At 39.7% G+C, this 17,296-nt stretch overlaps 1 protein-coding gene and 1 long non-coding RNA gene across 2 annotated transcripts; one reads left to right on the forward strand and one right to left on the reverse strand.

Moving 5' to 3' along the window:
* Positions 1 to 447: 447 nt before the first annotated feature.
* LOC308193430 lies at positions 448 to 1,627 on the reverse strand. The gene is made up of 2 exons (XR_013949623.1): positions 1,162 to 1,627; positions 448 to 1,053 (listed from the first exon to the last, which is right to left on the reverse strand). It is a non-coding gene; the product is annotated as an uncharacterized lncRNA (long non-coding RNA).
* A 203-nt stretch (positions 1,628 to 1,830) lies between these two features.
* Positions 1,831 to 13,342, forward strand: GPRC6A (G protein-coupled receptor class C group 6 member A). Its single transcript, XM_080588115.1, has 6 exons — positions 1,831 to 2,029; positions 3,409 to 3,712; positions 5,750 to 6,577; positions 9,339 to 9,551; positions 10,938 to 11,061; positions 12,049 to 13,342. Exons 1-6 carry the CDS (start codon positions 1,836 to 1,838, stop codon positions 13,167 to 13,169), a joined length of 2,784 nt encoding a protein of 927 aa, XP_080444241.1. The 5' UTR covers positions 1,831 to 1,835; the 3' UTR covers positions 13,170 to 13,342.
* The last annotated feature ends 3,954 nt before the right edge of the window (positions 13,343 to 17,296 follow it).

A 17,296-nucleotide genomic window follows, 5' to 3' on the forward strand; every position in this document is an offset into this window, starting at 1 on the left:
TAGAGGCATACAGCTGAATATTTCTTGTGGCTTGCTTAACAAAATGATTAGCTCCAATCCCAAGGAATTAGGTACCATTAGGTACTATTTGGCAGAAGGTTTAGAGGAAGTTATATGCAAAGTCAGAGAAAATGAATCACCTGAGTACATGGAGCAAGGCTTGAGGGAGAATTACCTGGGTGGAGAGAAATAGGTACATGAATATTTGCAAGTGGATATCTCATAAGTTAAGGTCAGGATCTGACTATACTTACGCTGCTATAAATCAAGAGGAATAACTTTGGAATAAATGGAATTTTTGCAAGTCAATATAGAAGCAGAATAAACTGGTGTCCTAATCTCCTCATAAATACACATCATTAGATACATTAAGAAAAATGCAAGCATCTGTTTACTGTATGCCCTGTACCAGCAGTGAGAATATCACACAGAAAGAAAGAAGGCAGATGAAAGAAACACAAGCTTTTATATTATAACAAAAAAGATGCTGAATGGTGACTTAACTGGGGATTAACATTTGCATTTGCAAGTAGTATCTCTGTTGTAAATGGGCACTGTAATTACAAAGAAACTAGTGAGAAACAAGGCAAAATATAATAATCCACATCAGTTATATAGTATGCATCGTGTTTATCAGAAAGAATATGTAACAGATATCCCCTTTCCCTGTTTTGCTTGCAATAAAACAATGTTTGATTCAAAATTTTTAGGTACAGGCCAGCTTTCTTATAATACAGTCAGAGACAATCAGTACTGTGACTGACCCCATTACTTTGACAGGGTTTTGGCATGCTACCAAAAGAAGCAAAATATGAAGAAGCCATTATAAGTAAATAGACAAGCCAATATCAGTAAAAGGGTTATTGTTAAATCTGTGTCTTTTACATAAATTGATATTGCTTAGCAGCATCAATAATATTTCTGTCCTGAAGAGGTTCATTTTGAAGTTTGTGGTTGGAGTCTATGAAAGTTGAATGTCCAGCCTCTGCTTCTCTTTTTCTTCAGTTCCTTCCTGGCATAGAATCCAATTCTGCAAATGGGATTCCTGCAGATCTGAGGGGAATGATGGCACTGAGAAGGGCTGCACCTGATCCTCCCCAGTACTGAGCTGCTGTACATGTACTGGTGTCCTCAGACAGAGGGAGAAGAAAGTGTGCTTACCTCCTTTCATAGTCTGGCTTGTAATACAGAACCTGATCCAAAGCTGGCTGAAGTCACAGGGAGCTGCATGTGCATCAGAACCATGAATATGAGCTTTTCCAAACTATTTTTGTACAAATAAAATAAAATTGGTTGAAAAAATTGAGATAAAAGAAGATATTTTTTGTTATTATTTTTCCAGTTTGCTTGTTTTTAGACCACAGTCTTATCTAAAGCCCACTGTGGTGAGAGGGTCTTTTTTTGCAGTACTCTTTGGACTAGACCTAATCACAGTAATACCACTGCCATATTACATGATGACTCCTCACCCTGCACTCAGCTGGAAGGTATTCAAGACAAGCCCAAATTTATACCAAAATATTTGCCATGTGTTTCAGATTAAGTCCAGTAATCTTTGAACACAGCAGAACAGATTTAACGTTTAGCACTTCCTCCTAAACTCATTTATCTTTTTCCCTCCCTCTTTACTCTCACGCCCCTGCACCCTCACGCTTTCTGTGACAGTAAAATAGCCTAAGTCAGTCAAGCAAATACAAGCACCTTATGAGGTGTGACTAACTTTTGAGCACAGCCTTTTTCCTTTGCTGCTGTTTATAGATGACATAGGAACAATTGCTGGCACTGTGGCTAGCTTAAAGGACTTAAAGCTGGTAGTGAACAAGCGGACTAGAAACATGGCAATATTTAGCTTTCTGATCGCCTGCTTTGTGATCAGCGCTGACATCGCCTCCTCTTGCCAGAATACTGACGACTTTGTGGGTGCCAGCTCTCCAGGAGACATTGTTATAGGAGGCTTGTTTGCAGTTCACAGCGAAATGCTGCATCCAGAAGAGCATCCCATCAAGCCAGTCATTCAGAACTGTGCTGGGTGAGTAACGTGACAATTACATACATTACAAAAGAGATCACTGGAATCTGGCGTACACTTCTCATATTAAGATCAACAAGATATGTTTCTCTTGCATTTCTTAGTCTTTAAGAAGATCTTAGGCATCAAATAAATTACATGCAATGTAACAGAGAATGACAAAGAATGGAAAAATTACAGTAGAAAATATTATGGCTGCCTGAGGAAGGGAATGATTATTTGATCCTATTTCAGTCTTCATATTTAGTCAAATAGCCTTTGAGGTTTGTGCTGAACAATCATTTAATTGCCCCGTAAATACCAATTTTTTGGTATTTATTTTTTATTGTTATTTATTTATTTATTTATTTATTGGTATTTATTTTTTTTATATATCTGTAAACTAGTCTGCTGTGCAGTTCATTATTTGTTATGAAGTTGCAACCAGCTGGTTCGATCACAAGGATTCTGCTCTATTTTATCTAAGCACATATAGAAGTATGTCACTCACCCCACAGGGCAGATCACTTATAATCTGTGATAGCACTTTGCTGTGATAGCACTTTGCTGACTAGATTGTAATTGTTGTAATCACTGTAGTTATTACATCTTGTATTAAAATTGTGGCATTATGTTACGGGATAGGCTATACAGACACCATGTCATGTGCGAGTTCAGCTTTAGAATGTACATCAAAATAAGTCATAAGTTGTCTCAAGATCATTTGAAATTTATTTTGGTTTGTAAGATTTGTAACTTCAGAGACCGTAACCTGAGAGGAGCATTGGTTGCACTGCAGGCAGCCTGTTGTAGCACATTTCTGATTAAGGAAGTGTTATCATGTCCACTGGCAGTAAGGAGGAAAGCTGTACTAACTTTGTCAGGTTTACAGAGGATTTAGGAATGTTTCTGCAACCACTGGAAGACATCAACCTCTGAAATATTTTCTTCTATTCTGAAATATTTAGTCGTCTCTTTGCTTCAAGCTTTTGCTGAAAATAAATTCATTTTTAAAAATATGCCTGCTAGGTCAGATGGAACAAATCGTAACAGCCTCACTGGCTTTGACAAATACTTCTTGATATCACTTGCAAATTTCCATGTACTGTAAAAAGTCTGTTTTTAGCACCCATTTTTCAGAAAAGCATTTTTATTCAAGCATATTTGAAGTGTTGTTTTGATTTTGCTTGTTCTTCCATTTAGGTGAGACAAAAATATATGATTTCTGTTTGTTTATTTATTTATTTATTTATTGTACACTAAAACCCAAGCAAATCACATTAAATGTAATTTTCTTTCAGTAGCTGTCAAATTCTAGAGGATATGCTCAAAACAAACTGTGCTTCAGCCTTAGTCCTAGAAATGTTTTTCTAAAATGAAACTTGTGTGTTTCCTGACAGCTTCGAAATTCAAGTTTTTCTTCAGACACTTGCAATGATACATGCTATTGAAATGATCAACAATTCGACATTATTATCTGGAGTTACTCTGGGCTATGAAATCTATGACACCTGTGCAGAAGTTACAAAAGCCATGGCATCTACCCTGAGGTTCCTGTCTAAATTCAATTCTTCTAAGGATATTGTAGAGTTCAAGTGTAACTATTCAGACTACATACCAAGAATTAAGGCAGTCACTGGAGCCAGTTACTCTGAGGTGTCAATGGCAGTTTCAAGGCTGCTGGCATTGCAACTAATCCCACAGGTAGGTCTGAGGAAATTATTTCATTTTGGACAGAGGGTCAAATTTACCATGGCTAGAAGAAGATGTGGCTCTGATTGGAGGCATTGCGAGTCACATCTTCGTTACAGAGCAGGATTTGACTCAAACTGAGAACATCAGGAGGGGTGAGATTGAACTCGAAATGGAGGGCTTGATCCCCTTGACTAAACAACGGCAGGTAGTGCTGTTTTATATGCCCAAGGTACACCCCTACACCTACCTGCTCTTCAAGTGTGGCACTGGGCTTTTGTCAGCCTGGCAACACGACTGGGTTGTCCTGCTTGGCTGTGATGGTTACTTTAGAGTACCTCAGTTGCCACTCAGTGTCTTTGTTCAGGAAACCAAATTACAACTACTGTGTCTAGTTTAGCTGGCAGTGAATATAACAATACCCAATCCCAAGCTGAAAATCAAGATGCAATCTAATTCGGCCAGAATTTGGAAATTCTCTCCTGCCTGAGAGACGTTAGATTTTAGAGTCTGGAAATGTTTGGAGAAGTGTTGCTCTAAAGTTTTAGTTCTGGTGCTCTTCAAGCAGCTGTAGAACAGAAGGAATACAACCCTGTAGATCCACATTGGTCCTTCCCAAAACACCCTTCTCTATTTCCGACCTCTGTAGTGCTAGTGCTAGTACTAGTGCATACAGTCCCACGCTTGCACTTAGGCCAGTGCTTCCATTACTACTTTTACTGTTGTAGAGAAGTTGGTGTCAAAGCCAGGACTTGCTGCCAACAGTGAAACAGGAGGGCCACTTCCACACCATCTTCTGCCACACATTAGGTATGGTAATTTGACATATATTACCTTACTGCAAAGTAGCAACATAGTAAACAAACCTGCAAAACACTTAAAATCTGAACTAAATATAATTCTAACCAAATCTTTTCCTCTGCAATTGTAGGGAGTAATTATGATCTCCAGCCTCACTGTAGGAGCTATAGTTGATATATAAATTAAAATGCCACACTTGAACTTAATTAAAAGGCAAGTGATGAAACAAATCTGTATTGTGACATGGAGATGGAAAAGGTGACAGATTTTTCTCATCAATAGCATCTGACATTATCAATAGCAGATTACCATCAATACGAGATTACTATTGGTAGTAATCTGCTAAAAAACATTAAGCTTTGGCTACCTCTCCAGATAGGTGGTTCTCATTTTGGAAAGCTTAGATGTATTTTTTAAGTAATGTCAAGCAACGTAGGAAATAAGAGTGTAGGGAAAAAAGAAAGGAAAAAAGGAAAAAAGGAAAGAAGGAAAAAAGGAAGAAAGAAAGAAAGAACAAATTAGGCAAGGATCAAAATAAAAATAGATTTAAATAAATTTTTTCCATTTATGTTTTTTCTTGCTACATTACATACAAGAAATACATACATACAAGAAAAAGGTCATATTTTATATATGAAAGAATTAAGAATTATTATATTATTATTATATATTATATATATATTATATTATTCTTTAGTATCTTTTTTTTTTAATTTTTTTTTTTTTTCCTGGTAGGCTCTTCTAACAGACCTTATGACCCCTCTAAAACACACTAATTAAATTTTGGAGAGAAAGTATATATGTGGGTGAAGCATAATTTACTCAGTGTTAGAAAAATATTGCAAAATGTAAGTGTACTAGAAATTTGAATAACTCAAACAACATTTGAGCACTTCCAATGTTTTAAGTGTTGTTTTGAACAGCATGTTCATGGTATCTCAACAGGTTAAAGCAAAATCCTTATACCAGCATAACTGCCATAGGTATTTTGAAAGGTTTTATTCTCTGCCTTCACCAAAGCAATTAGGTGCATGAGGATGAAAAGAGTGGAAATGGTACTGGGCACAAGTCTACATCCTAACAGCAGGGTGAGGAATCCTGCCCCAGTTGGGTGCACCTTGGTCATGCTCAGTCACAGGAGGAGGGAGCCCCGAGTCAGGTGGGATGAAAGAAGTCGCAGCAGCTTTGGGTGTCTCAGCATCCTTTAGAGGAGAGCACATCCATAACTTAACTGTTCTCTCCTCCTAGGTCAGTCCTGCATCGTCGGCTGAAATCCTCAGTGACAAAATCCGGTTTCCTTCATTCTTCAGGACTATCCCCAGTGATTTCCACCAGACAAGAGCAATGGCCCACCTGATCTGTGAGTCTGGGTGGAATTGGATTGGAGTAATAGCCACTGATGATGACAACGGGCGCTTTGCTCTGGAGAGCTTTGGGGTCCAGGCCATGTCAAACAATGTTTGCATAGCTTTTAAAGAACTGCTGCCTGCCTATCTCTCTGACAAAACCTTTCATACCAAAGTTGATCATGCAGTCGAGAAGATTGTCAAGGAAACCAGAGTAAATGTTATTGTAGTCTTTATGAGACAATTCCATGTGCTCAAGCTATTTAAGAAGGCAATTGAGAGAAATGTAAATAAAATTTGGATTGCAAGTGATAACTGGTCAACAGCAGTGAAAATCAGTACAATGCCCAATATCAGACAGCTGGGAACTGTTGTGGGATTTGGATTTAAGAGTGGAAACATAACCACATTCCAAGACTTTCTGAGGAACCTTCATGAAAAGCCCACTGAAAACAACAAGTTTTTAGGTGAATATATTATGCTTTTGTCAGTCTGTGCACACCTGGAATATCACGATTTTCAAATGTGCATTTCAAACCAATCCCAGGATGATCTGATGCAAAATGTTGAGAATAAACAACACATCTGGAGAGATGATTTTTTGAATGCCAACATTGAACCCGGATTTATCCATAGTACTATACTTGCAGTCTATGCCATTGCTCACGCCATTAAAGGGCAATGCAAAACCAGAAACTGCAAGGATCCCTCTGCTTTCACTCCCTGGGAGGTATGATGTTAATTCTTTCAGGTCTCATTCTCTCTACATAACTTCCTTCTCATTTTTCCTCCCACATTCCTGGATTTGCTGGCTTGGTCCTTGTACTAAATGCCTTTTTATTCCTGTTCCTGCCTTTCTTCACCACTGCATGGGCCAACTGAAATCACAATCCTTCTGCCAGAGCAGCAGTTGCTAACTGCTGCAGTGTTGAGAGCCAGCTTTGCCTCCTTTATTTTGGCCCATGCAGACGCAGAAGCTCCAGGTGCTAAGCCATGGCTGTGTCCTGCTATAGATAGAGAAGAATTATTGCAATTCACACCCACCATCTCTTTCCTCATGGATACAGCAGCAGCAGCTGGAAATACCTGAATCCACCAGTACAGAGGCGAGCTTCAGCTGCTGGGCTTCATTAATTACCCCAACACTTCCCACATCACCTTTGAAGGGCATGCAGAGAAGTCACCACCTTGGATGAAGGCTCCAGTCCGTAGGCTGCTTGCTGGGTCATCTTACCAGCTATTTGTGTGGGATAGAATAGAAATCTATAGTCAATCTATGGCTGACTTATCATCTATTCTGCTACTGATGGTTGGTCCTGTTGCGGCAAACCACTGTAGTAATCAGCAACGAGTGCTCTTGAGTGATGGGGATGGTACAGGAGAGGAAAGTTCCCCAAAGCCTTTCAATTTCACTCTCTCTGTCCCCAGTTGGTCTGTGTACAGCTTATATACCTCTGTAATGAATCGTTACTTGAAATTGAAAATGCGGCAGACCATTCTTCTGTCTGGTCTTGATTTATATCGAAGTGACTGCTAGGAAAATGTGACACAATCTTTCAGATGGGTTAGGTACTTGTTATCAGACTCTACTGAGTGGGAAAAGGACAGGAAAAATCAGACAAGTAAACCTGACCTGACCTTTTACCTGAGAACCTGCTCAGAAGTATTCACTTTTACACACTTTTACTCAGAGGATTAAACAAAAGTTCATTTAAAAGTCAAACATCTACTGAACCACTCTGACTTGCTCTGACCTCTTATCGTGGGTCAGGGCAGGTCAAACCAAGATAGGGGATTTGAAAAAAAACAAACACCCCTCTCCCCCCAAAAAAACACCCAGTAACAATCAAACTCCTACATGAATTTGTAAATGCAGATGGGACAAATTCAGGACTGCTCTACAGGGGATGCTGAATTAATCATTACTGAATTAAATCCCAAACCACGCAAATTAAAAGTCCTGCTAAGAGGCTTAGAACTCATGAAGTAAACCAAAAGAGAGACTTATTCTCCCTGTGCTCTTTTCATAATACAGTTTCTCTACACTAAACTAAAACCCTTCAGAAATCAGCATACTTAAAGCCAGGGATGCAACTAATGCTTATCATTTACCTCCACATACAGAGAAACAGCAGTGTCATCGCTATTAAACACATGAAAAATAAATATCAAATAAATAATACTGTTGCTAGTTATTAGCCCCTTCTGTCTGAAGCTCAAGATGTATTCCAAAAGTTCTATAGTTTCCATATTTTTAGGGAAATTGAAAAAGTGGAGATGAGAAAAATTAAAGGAGTAGCCTGAGGATACAGAACACCAACAATAAAAAAATCCTGTTCAATCCCGCAAGACTGTGCAATGTCCAACTAAAATGAAATATCATTTAAAAGCACACTTTAGTTTTTCATAAATTTGTAGACATGCAGTGAGAATGTATGAATTCTCATAAAAAGTGATGTTATATATGAAAAAATAATGCATGCCAGATTTGTTTATACATATATATGCCAGAGACTTTTAAAGTCATATATTTGTCAGCATTTTCTTTAAATGCTACAACTATCACAGAAAGATCTATGTAAGATTGTGCTTTTCAAAGGGCAGTTAAATTCAGCCATTCACCAAAACCTTGGATTGTTTCCTCATTGATTAACCCCTATTACTAAAAACTGTTAAGCCTGCAAAGGGATAAAGCCTTTGCTTCAATTAGGAGCCACGGTAGCTAATGAAAGACCTTTTATGGTCTCCATGTGAATTGGGAGAAGGTAATATGAATGGGTTGTAATATTAAGCTGGATAACTGTCTTATCAAAGAGTGCTTGCTTTGATATTTCCTGTGATCTATCAAATATAGCCTTGCCGTCCGCTGCCATTGTGCCATGCATCACCTCATCTGAGCAAACTGGCATTTAGTGTTCATTTCATGACTTAGTGTCCCACCTTGCAATACAGAGTATCAGAGTTATGGGTGAAAATAATACTAAAGTAGATATTTCCAGACCCTGGGGGAGGAAGTCTGGGGGAAGAAGTCTGGGTTGCCAATTTCCTTCCTTACTCTGGAAGGAAATGTTGTCCAGATCTACTTTGCTGACAGTACAGTAACAACAGGAGCTTCATTCACAGTCATTCTTTACAAGAAGGGAAGTCCCAAAGGCCATTTTTTCCTGAAGGCAAAATCTTTTTTTTTCCCATCATCGTACCAAAACTTCCAAGGCTGGAAAGAAAAATATGAACTTGGGTATTTGTAGACATTGCATAGAGTTAAGAAATGATTATTTGTGCTTAATAGTTTTTTTAAGTCAACAGGATTGTCAGAATAATGTAAATCTGTATAGGATGTCAGATTAACAGTTATACAGATCCCTTTTAAGATTTTTTTTAACTCCTAAAAAGCAATATATTTTTTTCATTTGATATTATCATATAGATCTGAAAGTATTGAGTGTATCCCACTGAAATGATATTGATATGTCATCATTTCTTCTGTTCAGCTCCTTGAAGAACTTAAAAAAGTTAGAGTCATCGATGATGATAAAGAAATCAAGTTTGACTCCAAAGGAGATATGAGAACTAGTTATGATGTACTTCTATGGAAAGAAATTGATGGTCGCATGGAAATCACCACTATGGCAGAATATGACACAGAGAAAGGTGACTTTATCTTTGAGGATGATGAGAAAAAAAAAGAATTTCTGAACTTAAAGGTAACTTCCAGTTTGTTTACATAACACCTGAAATTTGTTTCATGTGTTCTTTCTCTGACATTCACAACTAAAATATGTGTCAGCTAGAAACCTCTCATGTACTTTCATGTTCTCCCTTTGGAGTGAAGCATCCTGTCTGGATATATTCAACTACCATTATATATATTTTGAGAAGTACTTGAGCCTGTAAGCAGGCTCAGTGATTTGAAATTGGGTTATTTCTCCAGAATGCTCTTAAGAGGTTTCCTAAGTTACATCTGTCCTAAGGATGCTACTCCAGAATCTTGAATTGGGTTTTAAAATGGAAAATACTTATAAAGGTACCCTCTCTTACATAAGGCAACCATTTGTTTTGTACATGAAGACTCATATCTGCTGACTTTAATGCTGGAGAAAAAAAAAAAAAAAAAAAGTCTTGATTATTTACTCCTGTTAGAGCTGGGGTCAGCACAACTGCAGAAGGCAGCACCGTCCGGAGCCCTGGCACTGGTGTAGGCAGGACTGGTGGGTGGTCCCAGCCAGTTCCAGCTGGGTAATGTCATCTGTGCATGGGTGAAGGCTTTGGTTTATTGTGTAGCGAATGTGGCTGTGCTACAAAGCACTCGCTGCTAATAAGACAGACGAAAGGCAGTTTACTGGGTGGGATGAATATAGTTTTTATGTGAAGCCTCAGCCAGCAGGAAAGGCTGAGGACAGAAGAGGACCTCACATTTTGTCCCTCTTTGTGGCACAGCCTAGGATGGTGAGGAAATGCCTCCATCTGCTTGTGAGCCCCACCTGGGATGGAGAAGAAAACAGCAGTGTCCCTCAGGACTGCTTCTCCATTGTATAAAACTTGTCTTTGGAAGGAGCTGAACTCAGGCCTTGTGAGAAGGCCCTGACCACGCACCTGATAGTGGGCCTTGGCAATTCAGGGGTGATCTGCTGAGGGTGAGGCATGTTAGAGCTGTGGTTCAATGCACCCACCGGAGCCGGGGTGTATGCCCTGGGGTGTCAGGACCACACTTGTGATGTGGTCCACCCAAATCCCCTCTCAGAGGCTTCTGGGCTTTCTCTGGGTCTGGATCCCAGAAGCCTAACTTCTAGTTTCAAAGCTGGATCTGGATTTTTAAAGGTATAGACAATCACACTGAAGTAGGGCCAAAAAAATAAAATTATCAGGTAGATAATGCCCCATCCTGTCACTTCTTGAGCGTGTGGAGAAAATGCAAGAAAAACATTGCCTACACTGCCTTTTTACAACATCACTTTCAGATTCCCCTAAAATATGTTAGATACAAAAAGAGATTTCAAACCATAGTGTTATTGGAGGGCTATTTTAAGAGTTCATTGTAATTAGTCGCACCTGAGCTGATTTTTTTTTCTTCCATCCTCTGCTCACTGCAGAAGGTTCAATCAACATGCTCCCAGCACTGCAGACCGGGACAGATGAAAAAGGTTACAGAAAGTCCACACACATGCTGCTATGAGTGTGTTTACTGCCCGGAAAACCATTACAGCAATCAAACAGGTAAAGAATTGTGATCCAAATAAAGGCTGATTTAGAAATCAATAGAATTGTTTGGTTTGTGTATAACGAGCCTTGGCAACCTCGTGTATAACTTCGGAATGATATTAAAACATTTGTTTATGCTTGGTTTCAGAAATATGAAAGGGAAGAACACTCTTCAACATATAAAACTTAGTTTAAATGTTTTTTAGAAGACCAAGCTTTAAACAATCAGATTTTACAGTTGACTAGCATTATCCTTGATTTGGATGGAAAGTCTGGCTGATATTTCTGTGAGACCACTTCTCATGAAAATAAAGCCTTGCTTCAGTATCTTTCTGCAGTACAGCCAGCTCTATGGCAGTACAGCCAGCCCAGTGGAAATATGAGGGTTAAATATTTTGTATGCTGGCACATTTTTTTTTTATCTTAAACAGGAGCACTGTGAAGTTAGATAAAAACCATACAGTAGTATTTTCTAGTGTCAAATCCAATGTGTATTTTACTGCTGGTTCATTTGTAGTGTGAGTAAGGTTTTTGAAAGTGGGAGATTAAATACAGAGGAGAGAGACGAAATTAAGAAATTGGGGTAGAACGTATTTTAAAAATACTGATAGCTAGCAGAAAGAAATTTCTTTTTATCCCCTTTTTTACTCAAATAATAATGAAATTTCTCCCTATTGGACAATAGGAATTTTACAGAAAAAGCACTCTTTGAAAGCATAATCTACCGTAACGTTTATTCTTGCTGGTGCATTTCAAAAAATGTCTGAGAAGAGAAAGTATTTTTTTTCTTGTCAGACTAGGTGGATGAAAGAAACACAGTTCCTCTCCGGGCAGACAACCAATTCAATCCCAAGCCACTGCCCTTGTTTCACTGTCTGTCCAGAGCCAGCCACTGCTGGCTCCCCAGACCCCCAGCTCCTCCGCCAGGACTGTGTCAGCAACAGCCAGAGCTATCAGATTTACTTCAGGTTCCGACTTTATCTTCCTTTTTTGTGCTTTCAGATATGGATTACTGCTACCGGTGCCACAACAAAACCTACTGGGCTCCTGTGAACAGTACTACGTGCTACAGGAAGACGATCCACTTCCTCAGCTGGACTGACTGGTTTGCTATTTTCCTGCTCCTCCTCTCCAGTTTTGGGGTTGTGATGATTTTCTCCATCAGTGTCATATTTACTAAAAACTTGAACACGCCGGTGGTAAAGGCATCCGGAGGTTTAACTGTCTGCTATGTTATCCTCCTCAGCCACTTCTGCATTTTTTTAAGCACCATCTTTTTCATAGGTGAACCCACAGAATTCAAATGCAAAACTAGGCAATCACTCTTTGGCATAAGCTTTGCACTTTGTGTTTCATGTATTTTAATAAAGTCACTAAAAATTTTACTAGCCTTCAGCTTTGATCCCAAGCTGCAGAATCTCCTGAAATGTGCATATAAACCTATTCCCATTGTGGTCACCTGCACTGGGATTCAAGTTATCATTTGCACCTTCTGGCTAGTATTTAGGACTCCTTTCGTAATGCAAAATTTCTCAATTCCAGGATCAATAATTCTAGAGTGTAATGAGGGCTCTGTTGTGGCTTTTGGGATTATGCTGGGCTACATAGCTGCTCTAGCCTTCATCTGCTTTATATTTGCCTTTAAAGGCAGGAAGTTACCAGAGAACTACAATGAAGCTAAGTTCATAACCTTTGGCATGCTGATCTATTTTATAGCATGGATTGTATTCATCCCTGTCTACGCAACTACATTTGGCAAATACCTGCCAGCAGTGGAAATCATTGTTGTTTTAATATCCAATTATGGGATTCTCTGTTGCACATTTCTTCCTAAGTGCTATATCATAATTTACAAGCAAGAAACAAACACGAAGTCTGCCTTTCTCAAGATGATTTACACGTACTCTTCCAAGAGTGCAGGCAGTGTTGCTGTTAGCCAGATTTCCTTGGATTCAAAGTCTTCCGGCTCCCAAGCTACTGTCTCAGGCTCGTGTAAAGCTGAGAAAAACTCTGCAAATGGAAACTGCCTTTTTCAAGTGCCTGGGCAGAAGCAAATAAAAGAGAAAATTCTTCCTAAAAGTGCAGTAAGATGTGTGTCCAGGAAAAGACTGTCCAGCATATGACTGGGTGGCGCTGAAGTACTGGAAGATGAAAAGCCATTTAGTGAGCCATTCCTTTTTCAGGTCTCTCTCCGTTTGGTACCCCCCAAGGAGAGCAGACCACCCGAAATGCCTCTGGCACTTCAGCAGTTACTCATTGATAGGCTTGAAAGGCTACCCCTGGTCACAGGGTCCAGCCCCTGCTCCTGCAGGCACAGTTCCCTCCAGCATCTCCCTCCTGTCCCCGTCCCACTCCCATCCCACAGGCCCTCTGAGCCAGGCAGAAGTGTTAGGAAGGTTTTACTTCTCACAGACAAGTAGGCATGCACGTATGGGCTTACACCCACTTTTTCTTATGTCTTTGCTGCCCAATTGCTTAAGGAGGTTTTCTTCTCAGCCAGGTCTGTTTTACAGGTCAAACAGAGATCTTTCCTAGCCTTTGTTTGCTAGGATAAACAAGCTCAGTCCTTTAATCTCCACTTTTAAGATAGGCTTTCCATTCTCGTGAACATCCAAAAGTAACCATTTTCATTTGGTACATGTGAATTCTTTAAAAAAATAAAAAATAAAAAAAAAATCTGCCCAAAATACATGCCTTATTCCAGATGAGTGCTACAGCAACTTTCAAAATGCCTTGTATTTACCAGGGTGATAATGAGCTAGAGATAGGTCTATATAAAAATTGAAGGATTTCTCTGAAGCTTTGTAGTTAAACGTATGTTAATCTAATTTTCACCCATACTAAGATGAGACACATTGATTCATCTCATGCAACTCCTGTGACGCATGCAGAGAGAGGACCCATTATGCTTGTCCCCAGGTGTGCTGTTAGTTCAAAACTTATGAACACCAATTCATTCCCCACATTAACATGAATAATGTAATGACCAGAATCAACATGAATGCAACCTGGGAATTTTACTTTCTTTGATACATGTTAAAAAAAATCTGATTTTCGACAAGAACACAGTAACGCAGTATTCCAATACATTGAAATAACACAGGAATGAACTGCTGTCAGCTGCACTGGCAGAGTCTCTGTGGCTCCGTGACTATAGCTATGCAGGAGCTTCTGTGCGAGAGGCACGCTCCGAGAAGGAGGATTTTTTCAGTGGACAACTGTACTGCATCTCTAAGGCAAAGAATGGCAAAGTCTTTCTCATGCTGAGAAGGCCACGGCTTTCTCTTGGATGCTTCCACAGCCAGGCTGGAAGGGTTCTTCAAACACTAAACAGCAGAGCAGTGCTGCCAGTCTGGGACTGGGCAGAGTGCTTGTCTGTGTTCATAAAGCCCCTAGTCTGGACCAGAGAAATCATGGTTTTCAGTTTTAACTTCTATGCATGTTACTGTGAAAGAATGTTAACTTCTTCAGTTTTGTCTAACATCTGGTTAGATCAGGAATAATTGGACACTCTGGCAAGCCAAAATGAAGTTCAGTAGACTTGGTGTTACACGGACATAATACGTTATTGTTTTCTAAAATATATCTATTTTTCTATCATTTCTGTTTATATGTTGCAGCCCATATCTATATGATATCTTTTGCTACCAGGATTCTGTTAAAAATATCTATAGATTACATTTCAGGAATGGACACAGGTAATGAAATTACGTTGATGTCGACATGTACTTTATATGCATCTGTGAAGACATTTTAAAGTAATTTAAATGGCAAGGGTGCAATTTACATATAAATTTTAGCAGTTATGTAATTTCTGTAGCTGATTAGAAGAATGAAGGTTTATGCACATACATTTATATGATAAATGCTGTTTATGCATCAGTTGTTATGAGTACTGTTTGGTATATGAAGCTATGTATGATTAAGGTTAAAATTCCTACAGTTTGGCTGCCGGTGCAGCAAAATGTCTCTCCCTCAAAGAGGAAAACAAAGCTTACATCACACAATGACTTTCAGTGCTAAGCTGGTTAGAAAAGCTAATATGGCTAGAATGTTGTACCTGTATTTATTGTTCTCGAAAGTGGTGAGCATATCATGTCTCGAACACGGGGATGATTAAAGCCATGTTGTTATTTAAAATTGAGCTTGCTTACTTAATTTCCTTACCTCTCCCTATGAACTTTGGGTTGGCCTTGAACTGCAGCAACACACCTACCTGTGCAGTGCTTCCACCCAGATCTCAGTGAGCTGCTTACAAGTGTCCTTCAGGTTGGCAGCCAAGCATGGGAGGGCGATTCCCCCTGCAGGACAGAGAGGAAAGTGCCTTGGAGGAACTATGACAGCGCTATGAAGGTGTCTATACAGGCGATCTTTAAGGAAAGGCATCACATAGGTCATAATTCCAAGGGAAGACCATAAAAGAACAGACAAGAAAGGAAAAATTAAAAAAAAAAAAGTTGTTCTTCTTTCTGATCTAGTTTTAAATACATCCCATGCCTCCTCCTCCTAGGAAGCTCTCCACTGCATAGAAACTTCTCCACTTCAGTAGTGCCACCAAGTCCCCTCTGTTAATGACTTCTGTGTGCTACGTCTGCCTCTCCAGATACTCACATCTTCTTTGTAAAGCACAATCAACCAGACCTAGATGAGAGGATGTAACAGATTTGCTAGCTAACCTTGGCAGGAAAAAGAGAGAAGGGGGAGAGGCAGAGAGAGATACCAAGCTGTGTTGTGTATGTTTTTAAATGTCTGTGTTGGTCGGACTGCGTAGGCTGAAGAGGTTGGCTCTTCTTTCTGGCTCAGGGGATGCTCTGCTTTCTTACTTTGAAAAGAATCCAACACAAAACGTCAGAGTGCTAAAATGTCTATCTTCATATTTTTCGTCTCTGAAAGTGATAGAGAGGACACATGGTCCCCATACACAATGCTGTCCAGAGAAGTCAAGCATAGAAATGCTATTTGTTGAGGTCTGTGGGAGGCTGCTCTATTCAATCATTTATGGTTTTATGTCATTCCTTGTAATAATACTGAATGCCATCTAAAGCCAATATCAAAAACTGTGAAACATCTTTAGAGAGAATGAAGACTGTGAAGGTCACCAAGTTCTTCAAGCCCTCTCCTCCAGGGCACAATTCCCTGAAGATGTCAGCAGGTGATCCCCTGCACAGGTGTCCCTCATCTTTGGCACCATTCTCTGCTCTCACGTTCTTTGGTGACAGCTGGGAACTGCTTACCTGAGCTCCGGGCTTCCTCCCCACACTTGTGCCAACTGCAGCTGGAACAGCAGTGACTCTGACAGCAGAGGTTGCCAGCATTACTAGTGACTGAGACTAGTGACTATTACTAGAGCAGGAACTGGGATGCTGCTCACAGAGTGTGGAGCTGAAAAGACCCACCCCAGGCACTCTGGCTCTTCCCATCCTTCCCAGCTGGGTCTCCAGGGGCAAGGAACTCTACCTGACACTAAGTCTGTCTGTTTGAGCTGGAAGAAGGGCTACCGGCAGACTACAATACCCTAGTATTATCCTCCAGGTTGTTTCTTTTGGTGCTTCTTCGTCTCCCCCAGGACATTCTGAAACAAGGCAGAGCTGCTGCGTGTGTGTGCAGAGACGTACTTGTTCTTCATCACCAGTATTTTTTAACAGACAAGAGAAAGAGTGTGGCTTTTATACAGGGCTCAGATAAATGGGTTTTTCTCTATCTATAATGTCTCATTTGCAGGAAGAAATTCAATTCTGAAAATGTGGGAGGATTTTTTTTTCTATTTGTTATGAGCTATTGGAATGGCTTACCTTATGGTTTTCCAATAATAAGGACATTTTGTTATTTTGATGTTTTCAGAATGCAAACTATGTGTGAGCAAGAAAACATCAATACAGGACTATTTACTGAATAAAAAAAAAAACCAAAACTTTTCTTGAATATTTTTCCATATGAAATATTGTTCAAAGCTTTTTTTTTTATTATTATTATTTTTAATTAAGGTCAAGGATGCTAGAACCCATTCTGATAAAAAAGATTGTGATTTTCTCTACTCAACAACTTGTTTTCAGAAAGAGCTGTCTACCTCAGGCTCCGTTGCTGAAAACAGGGAACAAAGTTCTGCCTTACCAACGATGCAAGGCTTCAGACTCGTGCCTTCACGCTGAGCACGGGGCTTTGGCGGCTGCCACCACTTGATGCACCCCCAGTGAACGGGGCTCCTCCATTCTGCTACGAAACCCTCGGGGGCTTATGTTGTTTATTGCTC

The sequence above is a fragment of the Anser brachyrhynchus genome (genome assembly GCF_964034855.1).
Source record: "Anser brachyrhynchus genome assembly, chromosome: 3".
Taxonomy (NCBI): domain Eukaryota; kingdom Metazoa; phylum Chordata; class Aves; order Anseriformes; family Anatidae; genus Anser; species Anser brachyrhynchus.